This window comes from Globicephala melas, chromosome 20, assembly GCF_963455315.2.
Source record: "Globicephala melas chromosome 20, mGloMel1.2, whole genome shotgun sequence".
Classification (NCBI taxonomy): Eukaryota; Metazoa; Chordata; class Mammalia; order Artiodactyla; family Delphinidae; genus Globicephala; species Globicephala melas.
In genome coordinates, this window is record NC_083333.1 from 39219677 (window position 1) to 39240065 (window position 20389).

General features: G+C 50.7%; 2 protein-coding genes across 2 annotated transcripts; one reads left to right on the top strand and one right to left on the bottom strand.

Moving 5' to 3' along the window:
* Positions 1-500: 500 nt before the first annotated feature.
* Positions 501-3920, bottom strand: CFAP97D1 (CFAP97 domain containing 1). Its single transcript, XM_060289996.1, is given in 6 exon segments — positions 501-603; positions 605-622; positions 1129-1185; positions 2783-2901; positions 3173-3243; positions 3742-3920. Coding segments are annotated over 6 exon segments (492 nt in total). The 5' UTR covers positions 3866-3920.
* Positions 3921-5353: 1433 nt separating this feature from the next.
* DUSP3 (dual specificity phosphatase 3) lies at positions 5354-16409 on the top strand. Its single transcript, XM_030848920.2, has 3 exons — positions 5354-5562; positions 8468-8694; positions 14489-16409. Exons 1-3 carry the CDS (start codon positions 5438-5440, stop codon positions 14692-14694), a joined length of 558 nt encoding a protein of 185 aa, XP_030704780.1. The 5' UTR covers positions 5354-5437; the 3' UTR covers positions 14695-16409.
* Positions 16410-20389: the final 3980 nt, after the last annotated feature.

The following is a 20389-nucleotide window of genomic DNA, read 5'->3' on the forward strand; positions in this document are numbered from 1 at the left end:
GCTCTATAGATTGTAGCAATGTCAACTTCCTAGATTGATACTGTACTGTATTTACACAAGATGTTAACATTGGGGGAAGCTGGGTGAAGGGCGCAGGAGGCTCCACTGTACATTTATTTGCAACTTCCTATAAATCTAATTATTTTAAAATAAAACATTTATTTATTTGTGATAAGAACATGTAAGATCTACTCTCTTTCAAAATAATTAGACCAATTACAGAAGACATGCAGCACTGTCTTGTCATGTGTTCATATGCTTTTGTTTTCCATTTTGACAGAGCTGAACTGGTGGCTGGATCATCACACCCCACCTATTCTTTCCCCCGGGGTGGTGGTGACGGTGTATGGTTTAAAAAGTTGTCTCTTTCTCTCTCATTAAAACTTTTCATAGCCCCCATAAAAATGCTTGTTGCATCTTTCCTTCTGCCTGCCCCATTCTGTCTCCATTTGGAGATGGGACTTAAAGCCTTTGGGTACTTTAAATGTAACTTACTCATTTTATGTTCCAAGCTTTATTGTAGCATCTTAAGACTGAGCATTCAGCCACTTAGCAGTGTCTTGAAATCCTAAGCAGCTAAGAAATCCTAGGGCCTTCTCTTGTCTTTTCCATGGTGAGTAACCTTGTATTCAGGGAGAGGACAGGGAGAGAAATGGAGAGCCATCAATTATACAGAACTGTTCTTTGGAAAGCTTGAGCGTCCATTTATCCTTCTCCCCAGGGGCAGCGGCATAGCGGGGAAACTTAGTCACTACTAACAATATGAAATAATACAAAATGCCAACACAGTATTACTTTTGAACAGTGACAGAGATCTGTAATATAAGTTTAGCATAATATTAAAGCCACAAGACCTCCTGTTTACGTCTTATTGAAACAAATCACTTCCCCTTAGACTCACGTAAAGCCTCAAAGCTGATGACAAAAGGCAGTCATTTCCTACTTGTATGCAGAGAGGAAACAAAGACAGAGCTCTAGTCCCTGACTGGATGGCCAATCAATATTACAGAAGAGCAAAATCCACCCCTTAGTTGGGCCCCTCGTTCTCCATCTACACGGTTTTCAGGACTTTGGCATCGACTGTGATCACCGTGTTCTCTAATAAAGAGCAGCCGTGTGAAGACATACCTATTCATCTCAGGAGAGAAGATATTTGGTTGTATTTCTGATATAGCGCCTTGAATTCTTGAAGGAAAAGAATCAGAAAGATTTATGTCAATGCCAGGGTGCTGATGCGAAAGCTGAAGTTCTAAATCCTACGGGTGGCTTAGGAAAGGCTTTCAGACCAAAGACAGGGAGTGGAAGTTTATAAAAGCACTGCGGATGGCTTTTTGTTTTCCTTCTTGAAGAGCCATTCCTAAAAGAAGCAAGTCAACCACATACTGAATTGTATACCCTCATCCCCTTTGCTTGTCCATTCAGCCTGAATGAATTAAGGGATGAGGGAAGATGCTACCAGATATTCTCTGAAGCTGACACATGATGGCTTTGCTACCAAGCTGCTGGATGGTTTGCTCCTGTTGTTAGCTTTGTAGGCTCTGGGTAGTTTTTCTTTCAACGATTGTTGCATTTCTCATGATTTCACCCTCAGCCGCTTAGGGGTCTCTCCTGAGATTGGCTCTACTCTGAACGCAAACTCTGTGCGTGCGTACGAATATCAGAGTACCCACGTGCCTGCCAGTCTAACTCCAACGACCTGCGGTCATAGTGGGGTTTGCGATCACCAAGCCTCTTCAGAATGCCCTGGTTTTCCATGGTGATTCTCACTAGCTCCCGGTTCCTTGTTTCTCTGTTTAAGCTGAAAAATACAAAATCCCAAGATGCGTGAAGAATAAAGTTCTCCTCCTGGATGGGAGTGGGGGAGATGAAGTCGTGATGTCATAAATCCAGGCTGCCAAAGTGCAGGGAACCAGCTGTCCCGCAGAGCCCTGAGGCCCCGTATGCCTGTTGAACCAGACCACGCTCTGGGAAACGTGCAAAGCCTTTTCAGATTAAGATCAGTGGTTCTCAGCCCTGCTGCCTACTAGAAAATTCTACTTTATTGGTCTGGGATGGAGCTTGGGCATTGGCATTTTGCAAAAGCTTCCCAGGCATTACTATATGAAACCAGGATTGAGAATCTCTGGCTTAGAGGATGAAGGTCTTGCCTATAGATACATCACAAATGGCTGATGACAAGTTTTGGTTCACCTCACTCCCCTCAGCTGTCAACTCGATTTCAGAATACAAGGATTAGGAAAGACTTCTTGACACTCCCCACCCCCCTACGCGCGCGCGCGCGGCGCGCGCGCGCACACACACACACACACACACACACACACACACCACTCTTCTTTCCCTGCAGACACTCCTTTGGAGCCCTGATCACACTGCATAACTATTTACATAAATGTACCCCTTACCTGACATTGGGTTCTTTGGAGTTAGGAAATATACTTCTCATTTCACCTCTATAGTCCTGGTGCTTAGCACGTGGTAGTTCAGGAAATATTTGCGGAAACAATTTTAAGAGTGCTGTAGTCCCAGCTATGGTCACTGTTTTACAAAAGTGCTTTCTTGTGTCAAACTCAAAATAGGACTCTGAAGAGTCTCTTAGAGGGAAAAAAAGCTCTTTAACGCTAGAGAAAGGTCCCTGTTCGGGGTGGTTTTCTTTCTCCTTAACTTGGTCTCTTTGGTTATCCCTCAAGATAACTTTCCTTGAGAATTCCTCTGGCACTAAAACCCAAAAAGGGTGAAGTCAATTTTGACTTCTGGAAAACGAAATGAAGAGAAAGAACACTACCTCTTAGAGAAATATTCGTTCCAGCAATCCACCTTGGCGGGGCCGCGGTGGGCGTTGGCGATCTTCTGACACAGTTGCTTGTTTTCATATTCGATTTTGTCGAATTTCTTCTGTTCACCCTGGTGAGAAACCCCACCCCATCATGGTGACGTCATTGCTACATGGCACTCCATCCCACAATCGCTGAGCATCCCCCTCCTCTGGGATTGTGCGAAAGGGGCATATTGGGGGCCACAGTGGAGACTGGGAGAGAAGCTGAGGAATCCAGGGGTGGTGTGTACGGGGAGGAGAAGGGTGAACGAATCTTTGGTGAGGGGGGTATTTAGAAAGCTCTGGGAAACTGGCCCTCTTTAGGACATAGATAAAATCAATAATGGCAGGAACAAGTACCTGTAGTTTGCTCAGTTTTAAAATGTGATGTGTGTGTACCACTGGAAGCTTGGTATCAACAGTAGGCTTCACTAGAGAGGGGGAAAGAGAGCAATGTTACATCACAGGTGTCCTCTTAGTAGCCTTAGAAAATCTGCTCACATTCTAGACAACGGCCCTGATTAAAACATTACAAGTTTGAATTCTGAACTAATCCAGGTCAGGAATTTTGGTTTAGTTGAGTTTCCCAAACTGACATCTTTTGGAGAGTTTTGAGCAGACACGAGAGAATGGTGAGGGCTGTGAAAAGTAAAATTTACAGACATAAATATCCTTAGAATCTAATGAAAGAAACCTCTCTCCCACCCTTTCCCAGTATGACTAGCCTGGCTACTGGATGCTGAAAGCCCTATCCTCTGTCTACCTTACTTTGGCTTTAAAGAGTTTAAATGAGCATATCCATCAAATGAACTCCCTGGTGGAAGATAAATTTGCAAAGCCATGTACTGGTCTGGTTTACCGTCAATATCTCTAAGGTGGGCCCTTCCAGAACCCTAATCGCAGTGTCCCGTTCAAATTGCCCCACGTACCTATTTGTAGTCTATTCTGATGAAATACGTAGTGGCCAAAGTCCAGTTTCCTCCTGAATGATGTGCTCTGTCTATGATTAGAGACGATCACAGGGTAGGCTAGATAATCCGGGGAATTGTTCATCTTCTCTTCCTAGTCTCACTTCAGAAATGAGGCACCCAGGCTCCTCTGTGAGGTACTTAGCTGTCCCCATGACGGGTTGTCAGTTACCCAGTTATGACATCAGGGACAGGTCCCCCGGAAGAAGGAGGAGCCCCAGAGCATGCCTGGCCGTCCCTGGGCTTCTCTTTTGAGAGCTAACCCAGTCAAGATGAAGGCAGAGGCTCAGAAGCTTTCCCAGCTGTCTGGAATGCAGGTACCACCAACAGCAGCAGGAAAAGGTGTGGTGTCTGGGAGGGGTGGGAAGGCACGGGGTGGGATGGGGAGACATCCAGCCTTGGTTACACACCTTGGGCTCTAAGTTTAGTCTCCACTGCAATGGTTTCCCTGAAGGTGTGAGACTACAGCTGTTTGCAGAAGTAAAAGACCTTAACGATAATTTGATCCGATTTCTTCATTTTGCAGATGAGGAAACTGAAGTCCAGAGCAACAGCCAAACTTCTGTAGAACAAGTTAGCGGCAGAACTGGGCTCAGGATGTGGGTTTCCTGAATTCCCAGGACCACAGGTGCTTTTTGGAGAGGTGGTAGCTGCCATTTTCATGGCAGTGGAGGAGAACAGAGACGGTCTTTTGCTGGCAGCTGGACCTCAGTAAATGATGAGTTGCTGACATCGTGTGGCTCACAGTGGGCTGGCAGCTGCTCCAGGAAGGGCTGCAAAGGAGAGGGATTCGCGTCCACACTAGCAGAGGGTGTAGCACCTAGTGGGTGCGCTACGCGTTTGCTGATCAAGAGAGGGAGAACGCCTATCCAGTGCTCACTATGTAGAGCTGGGCGCTTTCCTGGCATGTTGATCTTTCAAACCACCCTAGGAGTTAGGTGCTCTTATTACCCTCATTTTTGCAGTAAATGGGCTCAGAGAGGTTAAGTCATTGCCCAGGGCCAGAATGCCATGCTTGCTTGCATAGAGCCCAAGCTTTAAGCACGATGCCAACTCTCACTGAAGGCTGGAAGAAATGTGCCCCCGAGTTGGGCTTCTCAAACTTCAAACCTTCGTAGGGATCCCCAGCAGGGCGTATAAAAGGCACATTCTCACTCAGCAGGTCTGAGCTGGGGCGGAGATTCTGCATTTCTGACCAGCTCCCGGGTGATGCCAACGTTGCTGGTCCGCAGCAGGCGGAGCTCACAAACGGAACCCAGGTGTCCCTGTAATCCTGAGAAAATTCAGCGACACTAGGGTGTACCCCGGTCAAGAGAAACTTTTATTGCGCCCTGCATTTAGTCCAGTGAAGTTACTGCACTTCCATGCCTTAACGGGGGGTGGGAAGAGGACCCCCCAAAACTCCGGAGTAGCGGCATCTCAGCCCCCTAACTCAGGCCCAGCGGTCTGCCCCCGTGTACGCCTGGCGCCTGGCGGCGCGCATACTTCCCGGGAGCGTAGCGCGCCTGGCCGCCGGCGCTCCACCGCTTCCCGTGCCCGGCGGGCCCGCCTCCGGGGCGGGACGGGGCGGGTCCCGGCTCCGGAGCGCCCGCCCAGCTGACCCGGCCGCTCTCCCTTAGCTTGCTGCTGCCCGGGCGTGCAGGGCCCGGCTGCCGCCATGTCGGGCCCGTTTGAGCTCTCGGTGCAGGATCTCAACGACCTGCTGTCGGACGGCAGCGGCTGCTACAGTCTCCCGAGCCAGCCCTGCAACGAGGTCACCCCCAGGATCTACGTGGGCAACGCGTGAGTCGCCGCTCCCGGGCCCCGAGACACCCCAAAGGCCCCTCCCCGGGGTGCCCCGCCCACCCGAGGGCTGGGGGTGGGGGCGTCGGCGGGAGCGGGTGGGGGGAGCCAGGGCGGGGTCGTTCCTCCGGAAGCCGAGGCGGGGGCTGGGCGGGGGCTGGAGTCACCGCCCACCCTCGCGCTTAGGGCGGAGGTGCTGAACCCCGCCCCGCCCCGCCCCAGCTGTGTTCTTCCCTTCGCTGGGTGGCGGAGACCGGGGCGCAGCTCGGGCAGCCCGGCGTCAGGCCCGAAGCCACAACCCTCTAGGGGCTCGGCCTTGGGCCGTGGCGGGGCTACCAGGTTCACTTAACAGGTGGCCCTCTGTCCCCCGGCCGGTCTCCGGCCCGCTCGTCATGTGACAGCTGCCTGGTTCTGCAGTGAGGTCACCGCGGAATGTCTGCCTTCGCTGCCATGGCAACGGGATGACGTCACAATTCGGGCGTGGAACTTTCCCGGCCGGGCAGGTCCACATGTGGGAATTGAAATACCGCAAACTAGGGGTCCAGAGACATGGGCCCGGGCTTCCTCGCTCCTCCCCCTGCCTTCCAGTTAGGGTTTGATTTATCTAGAATTCTAGAACGATCCAATGATAACGCCCCCCTAAGGACCTGAGCCATCACTTAGAAAAGGCTGCCGACCTTCTCACCACCAGGAAATGCATTTATTATTTATCACTGAGGAGTTCTTACCAAATTGATTTTCTCATAGTCAAACTACCAGTAAGAATTTCTCAGCAGCAGGAGAAAACCAGTGTTAACCATTCAGAGAGTTGCTGAAATACCAGCCAAAAGCAAAAAAAAAAAAAGATTCCCATGCCTGTACAGCCTTGGGAGGGTGTAGGTTGGATTTTCTGAGACCCAGTTACCAAGGCCCTAAGCTCCGTGGGCCCAGGGACTGCATGTCTAATCCGGTTCTCTCCTTTTACACAGGAAGAAATGACGGCCCAGAGCACTGTAGGGATTGTGAAGACAGGGTCAATGTCTCGTTCATGTCTGTATCCCAGGTCCTGGCATAGGACCTGATGCTTAGTCTGCCAAGGACTGCCACAGAAATGGGGGCCATCACGGAGCCAGGGGGTCTGGCAGGCAGGCTGGGCCTCGTGGGGGCTTGTCTCATCCATCCATCGCTCATTCACCACTGGGAGCCTCACTATGTGACAGATGTTGAACAAGTATTCACAGTATTGATGACAATGATAATGGTGAAGTTGTTGAATGTTGACTTAGAGAAGGAAGATGCATGGTAGTGACTCTTCAAAGTTCGTTATTTTAGTGCCTTTTTAACGAGCCACTGCTTTACAATTGTGTGCAGTGTCGTGATAGCTAAAGCAGGTCCCAGAAGCTCAGCCAAAGGCCTCGGTAATTGCCAAGTTCTGAGGATAAGCCCCTCTCCAGCCACCCAAGCAGCAAGCGGCCTTGGCCTTCTCGGAAACCTGCTCTCTTGGGCGGCTTGGCACATTGGGCTGTCACTGCTTCCCAAGTGAAAACTAAGGTTTTGAACAAATAACTCTGCCCTTGACAGAGCCAGGGGTGTGGGGGGCGCTCAGCAGGGAGGATGGACTGAGTACCGATCCCCCGCGCAGTTGGGAGCGCCTTAAGAAAATCAGGGCTCCTGATCAGGGCTCACAGGGCAGAGAGGAGCCTGGATGAGCCACATTTTCTGCCTCTTGAGATTTGCAGTTGATATGGGCATGAGAGGCAGGGTGAGGAGGAAGACGGCAGGGCTGGCGTGAGGAGAAAGGAGGCCTTCTCCCAGCCCTGCTGCGCAGCAGCCCATGTGAGCATATGCACATCCTTCCGCTATCATGTCGGGCCAGAGCTTAAGCTCTGTCCTTCCTCCCCGGGCTGCTGTGACAGGCAAACAAGATCACGCAGGAGAAGGCGTTCTGTAAAGTATAAACTGCTGTTTGAATTGGGACGTTGTTGTGAGATGAAATAAAGGAGCCCTTTGACTATTCAGATCGAATGTTTTGTAACCCCCAGAGTTCTGTTGAGGCCACTTGCTCCCCAAGTGCTTACTCACCCAAGAGAGCTTCAGAGACGTGGCTAGTGGACTATGGCAGAAAGGATCCCTCTGGGGGATGGGAGGGGGCTGCTGCACTTTAGAATCCAAGGAAGAAGGCTGCCTGGGATGTGCTGATTTCATTCTTCACTGATTCACCACACATTCAGCACCTACTGTGTGCCAGGTTCCGTAGCACGTGCTGGGCATACAGACATGAAGTAGGCATGGTTCCTCCCTCAAGGAGCTCACAGCCTGGACAGCTAAACAAATAAGCACCATCAAGCATTAGGATAGTGGCAGTGACCACGGCGTCAGGTTCTGTCTATAGAACAGCTCATTGGACACTCAAAACAACTCCAGGGGTAGGTACTGTTATCACCCCCATTTTACAGATGGGGAAACTGAGGCACAGAAAGGTTTAGTGGCTTGTTCAAGGTTGTCTGGCTGGTAAGTGGCAGGGCTGGAATCAGACCCGGGCAGTCTGGCTCCAGAGCCCATTTTAGCTCCGTGGTGATACCACCACCACAGTATAGGGAGCACAATGCTGAATGGAGGGAGATCAGGAAATACTGCCAAGGGTGGTGAGAAATGAGAGGGTACGTTTCCATGAAGGTGGTGGAGAAGGGCATTCCAGGTAGAGGGAACAGCCTGGGCATGAAAGTGCCCAGGCTATTTGGGGCAGGTAATTAGATCTGGCTGGAGTGAGGGCAGAGGGTCATAAGCTGGGGCTGGAGAAGTAGTCAGGGGCCAGAGCATGGAGGGTCCTTGCTGGGCCAAGAGGCTTGGGATCTTGTCCATCTTTCTCCCCTGAGGGCTGCCAGGTGGTCAGTTGATCACCCCCCTGCTGCTGTCTCCTGTCCAGGTCTGTGGCTCAAGACATCCCCAAGCTGCAGAAACTGGGCATCACCCATGTCCTGAATGCGGCCGAGGGCAGGTCCTTCATGCACGTCAATACCAGTGCCAACTTCTACAAGGACTCTGGCATCACCTACCTGGGCATCAAGGCCAACGACACACAGGAGTTCAACCTCAGCGCCTACTTTGAAAAGGCGGCAGACTTCATCGACCAGGCCCTGGCTCAGAAGAACGGTAAGGGACCTGCCACCCAGGAAACTATGGGAGGCACCTTTGACAGGACTTTCTCTAGAAAACAGGCCCACGACAGGCCTCTTCTTGGAAAACCTGTTGTTTCCTGTGTCTTGTGCTGCATGACTGAGAGCTTCGGGTCTCTCTCTGCTCAGCTGGCTGCCTGTCAAGTGGCTTCACATGACACGAGATGTACGAACCCATCACACAGTGGCAGCCGCGGGCTCCTTGTGTTGGATCTGACTTCGGCTGAGAGTCAGTTGCCAGCCCCTCCCCCCATTCAGATAGCTGCAATAATGAAGATCTGTTCTTTTCCGTGATAAGAAATCCTGAGGCGAAGGGGCTCCAGGGCTTGCTGATTCAGCAGCTCTGTGGTGGCTTCAGGACTCTTCTGCCACCCTTCGTGGTGGGGACTCCCCTGATGGTCCCAAGATGGCTGCGGCCGATCTGGTTACCACCTCCCGACAGGACCAAGTGCAGCAAAAATGAGGCAGCCCTCTCTTCCTCATGTTTCTCTCTTTTCTTAAGAGCAAGTGAAACATTCCCTAGAAACCCCCCCAGTGGAGCCCCCCCTCACATCTCACTGGCTACAGTTGGGTCACATGAATACCTGGCAAGGGGAGGGGGCCAGTCGTGATCGGCTCAGGCCCAAAGTCAGCAAACTTTGGCCCAGTTTTTAAATGCTTCCTGCAACTCCCAAATATAAGGTAAGACTGAAGCAGAACTGCTGAGGTGCTGGCAGTGGGGCGAGGCGTGCCAGAGAGAAATTCTAGAAGGCCAGAGGGTGGACAGCCGCTGAGCAGGCTGGGCCGCTTGCCCTTTCTGCTTTTAGCTTGTTTCTCTCAGCACCTGCCTTTACCTTCCTGCCGCTTCCTCCAGCCTCTTCCTTCCTCCCCACCCCAAACCTTCCCAGGCGGAGTGACCCCCACTGAGGCGTCATCAGCCCTGTTCTCCTGATTCTAGCCTGTCTCTGCTACCCTGATGCTTCTTGTCCCAGCAGCCTCCCCACTGGAATGATTTACAGGGAACAGCGTTTACTAGCCGCTGGTTAGCGCACGTTTGGGGCCCAGAAGGGAAGATTTATTGCCTGGGGAATCTGCAGACTTTATCATCCGGCCCTTCGTGGTCCTCCACTGCCTTGTACACCTTACCCACCTCCTCTGCAGCTGTTCTGAGCTCCTGTATAGACGAGAACGAGGGGCCCAGTTAAGGGGATGGATTTCGCTCTTCCTGTGTGTTGACAGGTCATCCATTCAGGGAACTTAGAGCCCTCTGATGGTTTCCTCTTTCCAGACAACTAGGAACATACCCTGACTTTGTGTGACCTCCTGCCTTAGCCCGCGTGGGTTGGGTCATGAGTCTGGAAGGCTCTCTCTGCCGCTCCCTGCCCTGTCTCTGGCAGACTCCACCTCGTGCTTGAGTACTGGGCATAGTGTCCTCTCTTCCATGAAGCCTGCCCTCAGGCTGGGTCTGCTGTGTCCCTTGTCTGGTCTCCCTAGCACCTGGCGTAGATCAGGCACATAGCAGGTACACTGGATTACTGAACCAGTGACAAAAAGGAATTCCAAGGGTTCTAATGCCCAGTGTGAATGCTTCCAGGATTGACTGGCCAAGTGAGTCAACAGAAATGCGCTGGCCTCCAACACTGTGCCGGGCTCGGGGGAGCTGGGGTCCCATCACTTTGGAGAGGGGAGAGGAGGGGAGTGGCCAGGGGCACTCAGAGAAGGAAGCAGTCACTTCCGTCTGGGAAGATCAAGGGAGGCTTCGTGGAGGAGGTGGCATCTGGGCGGGGCCTGGAAGGCTGGGCTTTGAACCCTCCCCTTCCACACTGGCTCTATGAGCCCTGGGCATGCTGAGTCTGTTCCTGGTTCCAGGTGGTGAGGCAGCTGCTCTGCAGAGGGTCCCGTTGCCAGGGCGGGGGCAGGGAAAGCCCCACTCTGAATACTTTGGGTCCACTGGCCAGAGAGTGAATGGGCAGGAAAGTGGAGGACTCCCCATTCCTGCTCATCAGCATTGGGAAAATAGGGTTGTGTTTTGGGGATAGGGTAATGGGAACGGAAGACACTCTGTTTGATTCTGGGCCAGCAGATTTCCTTCAGAATAATGCCCGTGTAGAGATGTTGGTGGGTATTCATTCACTCAGCTGGTCAGCAAATATTTATTGAGCACCTACTGTATGCTGGAGACTGTAAGGCATCTAAAATCAGTACCCCACAGTCCTTACCCTTAAGGAACTCACACTCTGGCAGAGGAGGGTCGGTCTTTGTGTGGCCGACGCTAACACAGAGCCAGGCTGCTGTAGAAGAGGATGTACCAGGTGCCAGCAGAGGACTCGTCGTGTTGGCTAATATTTATTTATTGAATGTTCCCATCTGCCAGGCACTAGGCTAAGTCTTTCTTTTTTAAATTAATTTATTTGGCTGCGTTGGGTCTTCATTGCTGCGCACGGGCTTTCTCTAGTTGTGGCGAGGGGGGGCTACTCTTCATTGCAGTGCACAAGCTTCTCATTGCGGTGGCTTCTCGTTGTGAAGCATGGGCTCTAGGTGCGCAGGCTTCAGTAGCTGTGGCACGCGGGCTCAGTAGTTGTGGCTCGTGGGCTCTAGAGCGCAGGCTCAGTAGTTGTGGTGCACGGGCTTAGTTGCTCCGCGGCATGTGGGATCTTCCCGGACCAGGGATCGAACCCGTGTCCCCTGCATTGGCAGGAGGATTCTTAACCACTGCGCCACCAGGTAAGTCCCTAGGCTAAGGGTTTTATGTCACTTCCTTTAATCTTCCAACCACCTTGTGCCATGAGTACTATTAGAACAGACAAGGAAACTGAGGCACAGTGGGCTTAGGTGGGTCATAGAGTAATAACCAGTGTATTGGCCAGAGTGCTCCAGAAGAACAGAACCAGTAGAATATAGCTATTATTTATTTCAGAGAATTGGCTCACGTAATCATAGGGGCTGGCAAATCTGAAATCTGTCCGGCAGACCTGCAGCTGGAAACGCGGGCAGGACTTCTGGAGGTAGAATTCCTTCTCCAGGAAGCCTCAGTGTTTTGCTCTTAAGCTCTTTCACTGATTGGATGAGGCCCACCCACCTTATCAAGGGTGATCTCCTTTATTTAAAGTCAAGTGATGGGAGATATTCATTACATCGACAAAATCTCTTCGAGACTAGTGTTTCACCAAGCAACTGGGCATCATAGACAAGCCAAGTTGACAAGTTTAACCATGACAACCAGCAAGTTAAAATTTAAACCCAGATTCACATGACTTCAAAGATTTGGGTTCTAAGTCCCGATGCTGACAAAGAAATACTTGAGCTGGGGTCTTAAGGTATGAGCAGGAGTTTGCCAAGTAGCCAAGAGGGAGAGGATGTTCCAGGTAGATGGAAAAACATGTGCAAAGGCTGAGAAAAAGCCTGGAAAGGTGTCGGGGCCGTGGGCGGTTGGCCTGGTATGTCACACCTTGGGGACTAGACTACCCGGCTAATGGTGGCAGGTCACGTTTTTATATTTTAGAAAGCTCCCTCCAGCTGGAGTGGGGGTTGGTGGTGGTGAAGATAGAGTGAGAACTCAGTTTGGAGGTGAGGGGGCAGAGGTGGGAGGTGACAGGGACCTGAACTGAGCACTCTGTGTGAGGAGGGGGTGGGGATAAGAGAAGCCGAGGCTTGTAGCTCAGGCTACAAGAACCTTGTTGACAAGGTTCTGACCTCTCCTGACCATCCCTTCCTTCTTTCACCCAACGCTGGGGATGCAGCAGGGAGCAAAACAGACGGACATCCCTGCCCTCGTGGAGCTTATGTTTTGGGGGAAGATGACAGCAAACAAGTGAAAAAGATATGTGGCCCGTCAGGGGGTGGGGGGACCAAAGCAGGGAGAAGGGGATGAAGGAGTATGGGTAGCGGGCTGGTGTTGCCAGACGGCTGGAGGGAGGGAGGAGAGGGAGGAGGGGATGACGTCAGTGGCGGGGGGAGGGGCAGATTTAGTAGAGCCTCGTGGGACATTTGGGGGACCACGAGAGGGTGTTTTTGTTTGTGTGGTTTTTTTTGTTTGTTTGTTTTTGCGGTACGCGGGCCTCTCCCGTTGCGGAGCACAGGCTCCGGACACGCAGGCTCAGCGGCCATGGCTCACGGGCCCAGACGCTCTGCAGCATGTGGGATCTTCCCGGACCGGGGCACGAACCCGCGTCCCCTGCATCGGCAGGTGGACTCTCAACCACTGCACCACCAGGGAAGCCCTGTTTGTGTGTTTGTTTTGATTTCTTGTGTTTTTATTTGACACGCACGTACCTTTTATTTTTTAAATGGCTTTATTGCGGCATAACTGACGTTCAGTAAACTACACACAGTTGAGTTTGGTAAGTTTTGACACATGTATGCATCTGTGAAGCCGTGACCACAACCAAGATCGTGAGCTTCTCCGTCACCCCGCAGATTTCCCTCATGTCCCTTTGTGACCTCTCCCTTCCACCCCTCTCTTCCCTCTGTTCCTCAGCAACCACCCATCTGCTTTCTATCACTAGACGTTAGTGCACATCTTGTAGACTTTCATATCAATGAAGTTGCACGGTATGTCCACATTTTTGGTCTGGCCTCTTTCACTCAGCATCATTACTTTCAGTTTCTTCCGCGCTGTTGCACGTATCAGGAATGCCCTTTTAACGCTGAGTAGCCTTCTGTTGGATGGACGTACCACAGTTTGTTTATCCATTTACCTGTTGATGGACATTTGGGTGGTTGTCATCTTTTGCTTTTGCTTGAAATAGAAGATTCACATAGAGAAGTACCCATATCACAGTGTATCAGTGCGCTGCACACACCCATGTACCAGCCCCCAGATCAAGAAAGAAAGCATGACCAGCACCCCAGAAACCCCCCGACGTATTCCCTCCCAGTGTCACATCTCCCGCCTCGCATACCAGTATCCAGACTTCTAACAGCATAGTTCAGTGTTGCTGGCTCTTTTTTGTTGTTGTTAAAGTTTTGTTTTTGTTCTTGGCCACACTTTGCGGCACGCGGGATCTTAGTTCCCCTGCAGTGGCAGCGTGGAGTCCTAACCACTGGACCACCAGGGGAGTCCCCTGGCTCTTCTACCCTATGGGATCGTACACATCCTGTTTGTGTGTTTCTTCCATGCTGTATCTGGGAAGCTGGAGATTGCTCATCCTTAGTATTTATCTACTCTGCCGTTGACGGGCCTTTGGGAGTGTCCAGCTTGGGGCTACCGTGAACAGTGCTGCCTGCAGTCTTTTAGCAGACGTGTGCGTGCACTCCTGCCGGCCATGGGTCTGGGATGGAACTGCCAGGCCCTGGGGAATGCATGTGTTCAGCTTGAGTAGATCCTGCCACACGGCTTTCCGAAGCTGTGCGCCACTTTACACCCCGTCCCCGAGCCACAGATCAAAGTCCTAGCTGCTCCACATTCTCACTAATGCTGTGTGTTTTGTATTTATCTTTTTCATCTTAGCCATTCTGGTGGGCACACAATGGCCTCGCGTTATAATTTTCATTTATATTTCCTGGAAGGGTTTTTTTTTTTTTTTTTTGCGGTACGCGGGCCTCTCACTGCTGTGGCCTCTCCCGTTGCGGAGCACAGGCTCCGGACGCGCAGGCTCAGCGGCCATGGCTCACGGGCCCAGCCGCTCCACGGCACGTGGGATCTTCCCGGACCGGGGCACGAACCCGTGTCCCCTGCATCGGCAGGCGGACTCTCAACCACTGCGCCACCAGGGAAGCCCCCTGGAAGGGTTTTGACTGGAGTCGAGGTGTGACGGGACGGCCCCAGCTCACTGTGTCCCTATCTTTCACAGGCCGAGTGCTCGTCCACTGCCGTGAGGGTTACAGCCGCTCCCCGACTCTCGTCATCGCGTATCTCATGATGCGTCAGAAGATGGATGTCAAGTCTGCCCTGAGCATCGTCAGGCAGAACCGTGAGATCGGCCCCAACGATGGTTTCCTGGCCCAGCTCTGCCAGCTCAATGATAGACTAGTCAAGGAGGGGAAATTGAAACTCTAGGGCGCCCTCACTGCCTCTTCTCTAGAGGTCGGATGGAGGGAGGCGCCCTGGTTGTGGTGTCCCAAGCTGCCATGTTTAGGAAACACAGTGTACCCTGCTCCCAGCATCACCAGGCACTTGCCCACAAGTCTGTCCCAACACAGCCCTGGGCCACTTTCCCCCTGGGGAGCATATGAAGAAGCTTGCTGAGGAGGGCATTCCTGCTCCCTGGTGCCTACAATTTATGATGTCCTCACCCTGAGGAGGGGGCGCAGAGGGGGCGCAGGCCTGTGACGGGCGTGCTTCTCCTGGATGGCCCAGGGCAAGGGGTGTGTGGAGGTGTAAGGCCTGAGATGCTCACAGGGACCCCTCCCCGCCTCCCCACCCTTCACCCCTGGGCCCTCTCCTGAGTGGGGACCCCAGCCCTGTAAAGGAACTATGCAAACGCGGGCCCCTCTCCCCCCACCGTGTCTGTCTCCCCTGTCCCCTCACAGCTGTCCACACCCTGCTCGTAGGCAGAGGCACGTCGTGAGGTCTGAAGTTGGCTCAGGGTCAGTTGTCCGTGGGTGGAAATTCCCATGAAGAGACTGCATTTTAATGATTTCCTTAGGATTAAAGATACCGAAACAAAGAAGCCTTTGAGTGGGCACATACATGTCCCTGGAGGGCTCTCCTAAATTAATTGTTTAAAAAATGTGACTTCTTGGAAGGCTTGAGTTCAGAATCCACCTCTTCGGGGTACCCGGCTCTCAGAGGTCACTTGGTCGGTTAGAAGAGCGATGCCTTGGGCAGGGTTTTATTTTTCTTTTTTAGAAAACAGGGTGTTGAAGTCCAGCCTATTTAAAAACCCCACCATTTGGAGAATTACAAGGGTTTTGTCCTGAATTATAGTGTTGGCGAGCCCAAGCCACTCGTGCTCACTGCTTTTTGTCTTGGTTACTATTCCAAGAACAGGAGAAGGAAGTTGGCCAATTATAGCACGTGCGTGCACGTGCGCGCGTGTGCGTATCTGTGTGTGTGTGTGTGTGTGTGTGTGTGAGAGAGAGAGAGAGAGCAACACAGCCAGTGGCTGGACAAGCAAGGGGTTGAACGGGCCCAGGCTCACATCCTGCCCACTCACAGGTAGTTCTTCCAGCTCTCTGCTGCCAGAAAAGGTCCAGGAGCCTTGGCAGCAAAAAATGACTCAACCAGGCAGAAAGGAAACATGGCGGAACGTCCAAATGCAGCCTTTACTGGTGGTAGAGGAAACAAAAAGAAACAGCCTCTGTAAGGACTTTTTTAGGATGACGTCGGAACGCACAAGCACTCACACACGTGTGCGTGTGCGCACATTTGTCAGAATATAGGAGTTTTGTTTTGAACACAGTCTTCTTAGCACTTGACATGATTGCCATCAGGGCAACCGATGCAGTGCTGTCATCTTCAGGTTCCCTAACGGCAGAGAGGTGGTCCTCAGCTCTGCCCCCAGCGCTTAGCACATAGATGTCTGATAAAAGTTTGTGGAATTAAACTTTTTTTTTTTGTGGTACGCGGGCCTCTCACTGCCGTGGCCTCTCCCGTTGCGGAGCACAGGCTCCGACATGAAGGCTCAGCGGCCATGGCTCACGGGCCCAGCCGCTCCGCGGCACGTGGGATCCTCCCGGACCGGGGCATGAACCCGTGTCCCCTGCATCAGCAGGCGGACTCCCAACCACTGCGCTACCAGGGAAGCCCTAAACTTTTTTTTTTTTTTTTTTGAGCACCAAATATATGCAGGGTGTTGTTCTGGGGGGTGTATCAAGCTCCCAGAAGCCTGACTTGGTGGTAGGATCACTTGCAAGGATCTGCAAAGGAGTCTTACCTGAAAGGAAATATCAGGGACTTCTGTTGAATATTTAAAATTCAGTTTTAAGTTTCAATTCAGGCAGCGTCGTTACTGTATGGAGGTGGGGAATGTGCCTTTTCCAGAGTTGACCAGAAGCTTCCAGCTAGGTTGAGGAGAAGCAGGTGTGCCTTGGGCCTCACACCCAGGTGTCATGGTCTCTGTCTTGGCAGAAGCAGCACCTCCGCAGCCTGGATGTCCCCTTTGCTTTGTGACCTCAGCAGCCCCGAACAAACTAGAATCTGTCTTCTTTTTCAGCTACGAGGCTGCCCCAATAGACCTAAGTGACACGGCCACCCTCTCCACCACGTCCCTCGCAGTGCCCAGATAACTCTCGCACTTAATCTATCTTGGTCCTCACAATAACCTATTAACTTGGTAGGACTTATTCATGTATTGTTACCTTTCAGGAAAGGAACTGGGGTTCAGAGTGAGTAGGGGTGTAGTGCTCAGGGCTGCCCAGCTCTAAGGCAGAGCTGAGGCGAGATTTCAGGTTGGCTGCTCTCTGAAGCTGAATTCTTTCTCCCCTACTACACTCCTCCTCAAGAAATGAGCCCCTGGGCATGTCCGTGACCCAGCTCGTGTGCACAAGAGCCAGTTAGCTTTGTGGCCAGAGGACAGCTGTTCAAGCTGTGGTGTTGGGGGCGGCGGGACTCTGCTCCAGGACAAGGAAGTAAAAAGCGTGGGTCCCCAGCCGGGTTAGAATGTGTGGCTCTTCTTCTAGGAAACATGTAGCATCCCTAAGTCAGAGCTTTCTGCTCCACTTCCGGAAGAGGCCCAGGAGCTGGGGCGGGGGTCCCCGTCCCACACCCAGGCAGTGGTCCCTGCACAGGACAGCCACAGCTACTTAGGCCGGCTGACCAGGATCTCTTGAAGGGCTCTTTGTTAGGGGTATGTTGGAGAAAAGGCCATGGGGAGAATTAATGCCTTCACTTTGGGGCTACTTTTTTGCTGATAACTTGGGTTTTCTTGATAGTTTTTAGTCCCGGAAACGCCGTATTTACTTCACGAGCTGTAGCTCCTCAAAATCAAATTCTATTGTTTGAGCCAACACATGCCCAGCTGTGAGTGGAAAGCTGTTTCTGGATAGCTTTCTACCCCTGGGAAGTGATGGGATAGGAACTCAGGACGCCTCTACCCCCTCCTCTGACCTGATCTCTTTCTTTGACTAGCAAACCCCCATCTAGGCCAGATGAGAGCACCAAACAGTTTTCTTCTAGATTCTAAAGCAGTACACCTTCCGCAGGCTGGTCTGTTTCCCTGCCACTCTGAGCGAGCTGGAGAGCAGAAATCACCATCTGTCAAGCAAGGGGACTCAACTTGAAGACCTCTAAGGTCCCTTTTGGCTCTGACACCGTGGGGTTCTTTAAGAATCCGCATTGATATTGACCGCCATCTGGAAATTATAGGGTGTGTAACGATATGATGACCAGCAGGTGGCGTTGTGTTCCACCTGTGGTGATGGATGCTTGGAAAAGGAATGTTGGTGCCTTTTGTGTCACAAGTTAATGATAAGATGCTAATGTTTTAATCGAAATAAGCACTGATCTTAAAATGTGAACATATTAGCTTTTCTCGCAGGAAATTTTCTGTCATAAAACCTGCACAGAAACCACTGAAGAGCCAACAACGATGGTCCTTCCAAGTCAAGATTTTATCCTGATTGGAGAGAGAGGCCATCTCCGGTTGGGAGAGCAGATTGTTTGGAAGCTTTACTTACCTCCTGTCAGCTTTTAGGGTAATTTGATTGTGAAAGTGTGAATTTTCTGGACAGAAAAGGGGAAGGTATTAAATTGGTTTTAAAAAAAGTAAGTTTAATGTCTGTTCTATCACAAATCAGTGTTAAAACACTAAAACTGTAACCAAAATAAATGTCTTACATTACAAAGAAATGGTCTTTTTGTCCTTCTTATCATAGTTGATTTTCTTTTATACTTTTAGGCTTAGCTTTTGTTTGCTTTTTCTAATGTTTTAAAGTAATCATCTAAAAATTAGCCCTCCTGATTAGTTACAGGTTCCATGATGATTACATTCATTCAGTAAATATTTATTGAACACCTCTCCAGTACCAGAAATTTCCTGTGTTAGGAATAATCCTTAAAAATAATTTAATTTAAAAAAATTTCAGCTTTATTGTGGTATAATTGACTGGAATATTCTTTTTTTTTTAATTAATTAGTTTATTTATTTTTGGCTGTGTTGGGTCTTCGTTGCTGCGCGCTGGCTTTCTCTAGTTGCGATGAGCGGGGGCTACTCTTCATTGCAATGCGAGGGCTTCTCACTGCAGTGGTTTCTCTTGTTGTGGAGCACAGGCTCTAAGCAAGCGGGCTTCAGTAGTTATGGCATATGGACTCAGTAGTTGTGGCACATGGACTCAGTAGTTGTGGTGCACGGGCTTAGTTGCACCACGGCATATGGGATCTTCCCGGACCAGGGCTCGAACCCATGTCCCCTGCATTGGCAGGCAGATTCTTAACCATTGCGCTACCAGGGAAGTCCTGACTGGAATATTCTTGATTAGAGTAGTCCACTGCAAATGAGGGAGGTAAGATTTATGTTCTGAAAGCAGGGGACAGGGGTGACAGTCTCAAGGTGGCCTCACATGAAGATGACTGGGTGGCATTTTAGGATTTGAGTCATTCTGCAAGCAGGCAGTCCCCAACATCCCCTCCCTCCAGATGTCTTATAAATTCCTCCCGTAGCAGTAAGCTCCTTTATGATAAGCATTGCCTTTTTTCCCCCTGAATAAAACACTTCGAGAAAATTGGGTGCCTTTTCTCCAGACAGAAAGAGCCTGGGCAGAAAAAGAGCCTCTCTGGTCTCCAGCTCCCCATCTGCAGCAGGAGGCAATTAGACTAGCTCAGCATTTGTCAAGCTTCTTTGGCAACATAATCTTTACATTTTCACACAAAATCTTAAGGCAGGGCACTGATATATAAAACTGGTAACATGTTTTTTTAAGTGTAAGTTACACTTAAAAAACATTTTAATTAAAAAGGCAATACTGTATATATACACAGTAATAAATTCAAACAATACAAAAGGCTTAGAACAAAAAGTGAGTCTCCTACCCCAAACCTTCAATGCCTCTACCCCGGAGGAAGCCACTACTAAGTATGTCCCTCTAGAAAAGTGCTGTTCATGTGTAAGTGCACACATATGGATACTCGTGTGTATGTAGAGATATAGCCTTTTCCCCGTAAGTGGAGAATGTTTGGCACTTCGCTAGGTTGTACCCTCTTGTTTCTTATAGTCCCATTCATTTTGCCAGCTGCCTAGCAACCATTGTGTATGGACATACTGTGATTTCTGTATACTTTTATTTTAAAGGTGCAGTCTGCTTTAATGAGCATCAAATATACAATGAGACTCATGAATGATAATCACAGTATTTGATCTGCTTTGCATGCAGTTAATTTCTGTCATCTGCTGGGGTGGTACAGTGTCAAGCACATCCTGATACTCAGAGCTAACTAAGGAGGGATGTCCTGTGCTCCCTTGTGTAATTTCATGGGCGTGGATATGCCCAAGCCTAATTTTTAAAACGACAGTCTCTGAGCTATGGCCTTCTGTATTGATGACCATGTATAATAAGTTCAAATGCACGGAAATACCATTTCTGAAGTCTACACCAAAATGAGTTAATTTGGAGGCAACAACATGAGTGGGTCATCTCCAGTTCATTCAAAGCAGATGCATAGGGCTTCCCTGGTGGCGCAGTGGTTGAGAGTCCGCCTGCCGAGGCAGGGGACACGGGTTCGTGTCCCGGTCCGGGAAGATCCCACATGCCGTGGAGAGGCTGGGCCCGTGAGCCATGGCCACTGTGCCTGTGCATTCGGAGCCTGTGCTCCGCAA

What these genes read in the sequence shown, in the direction of transcription:
- DUSP3 (XM_030848920.2), top strand. Translation starts at nt 5,438, where the DNA reads ATGTCGGGCCCGTTTGAGCTCTCGGTGCAGGATCTCAACGACCTGCTG. An exon ending in AGGATCTACGTGGGCAACGC is followed by an intron (nt 5,563 to 8,467) that starts GTGAGTCGCCGC and finishes TCTCCTGTCCAG; the next exon opens with GTCTGTGGCTCAAGACATCC. An exon ending in GGCCCTGGCTCAGAAGAACG is followed by an intron (nt 8,695 to 14,488) that starts GTAAGGGACCTG and finishes TATCTTTCACAG; the next exon opens with GCCGAGTGCTCGTCCACTGC.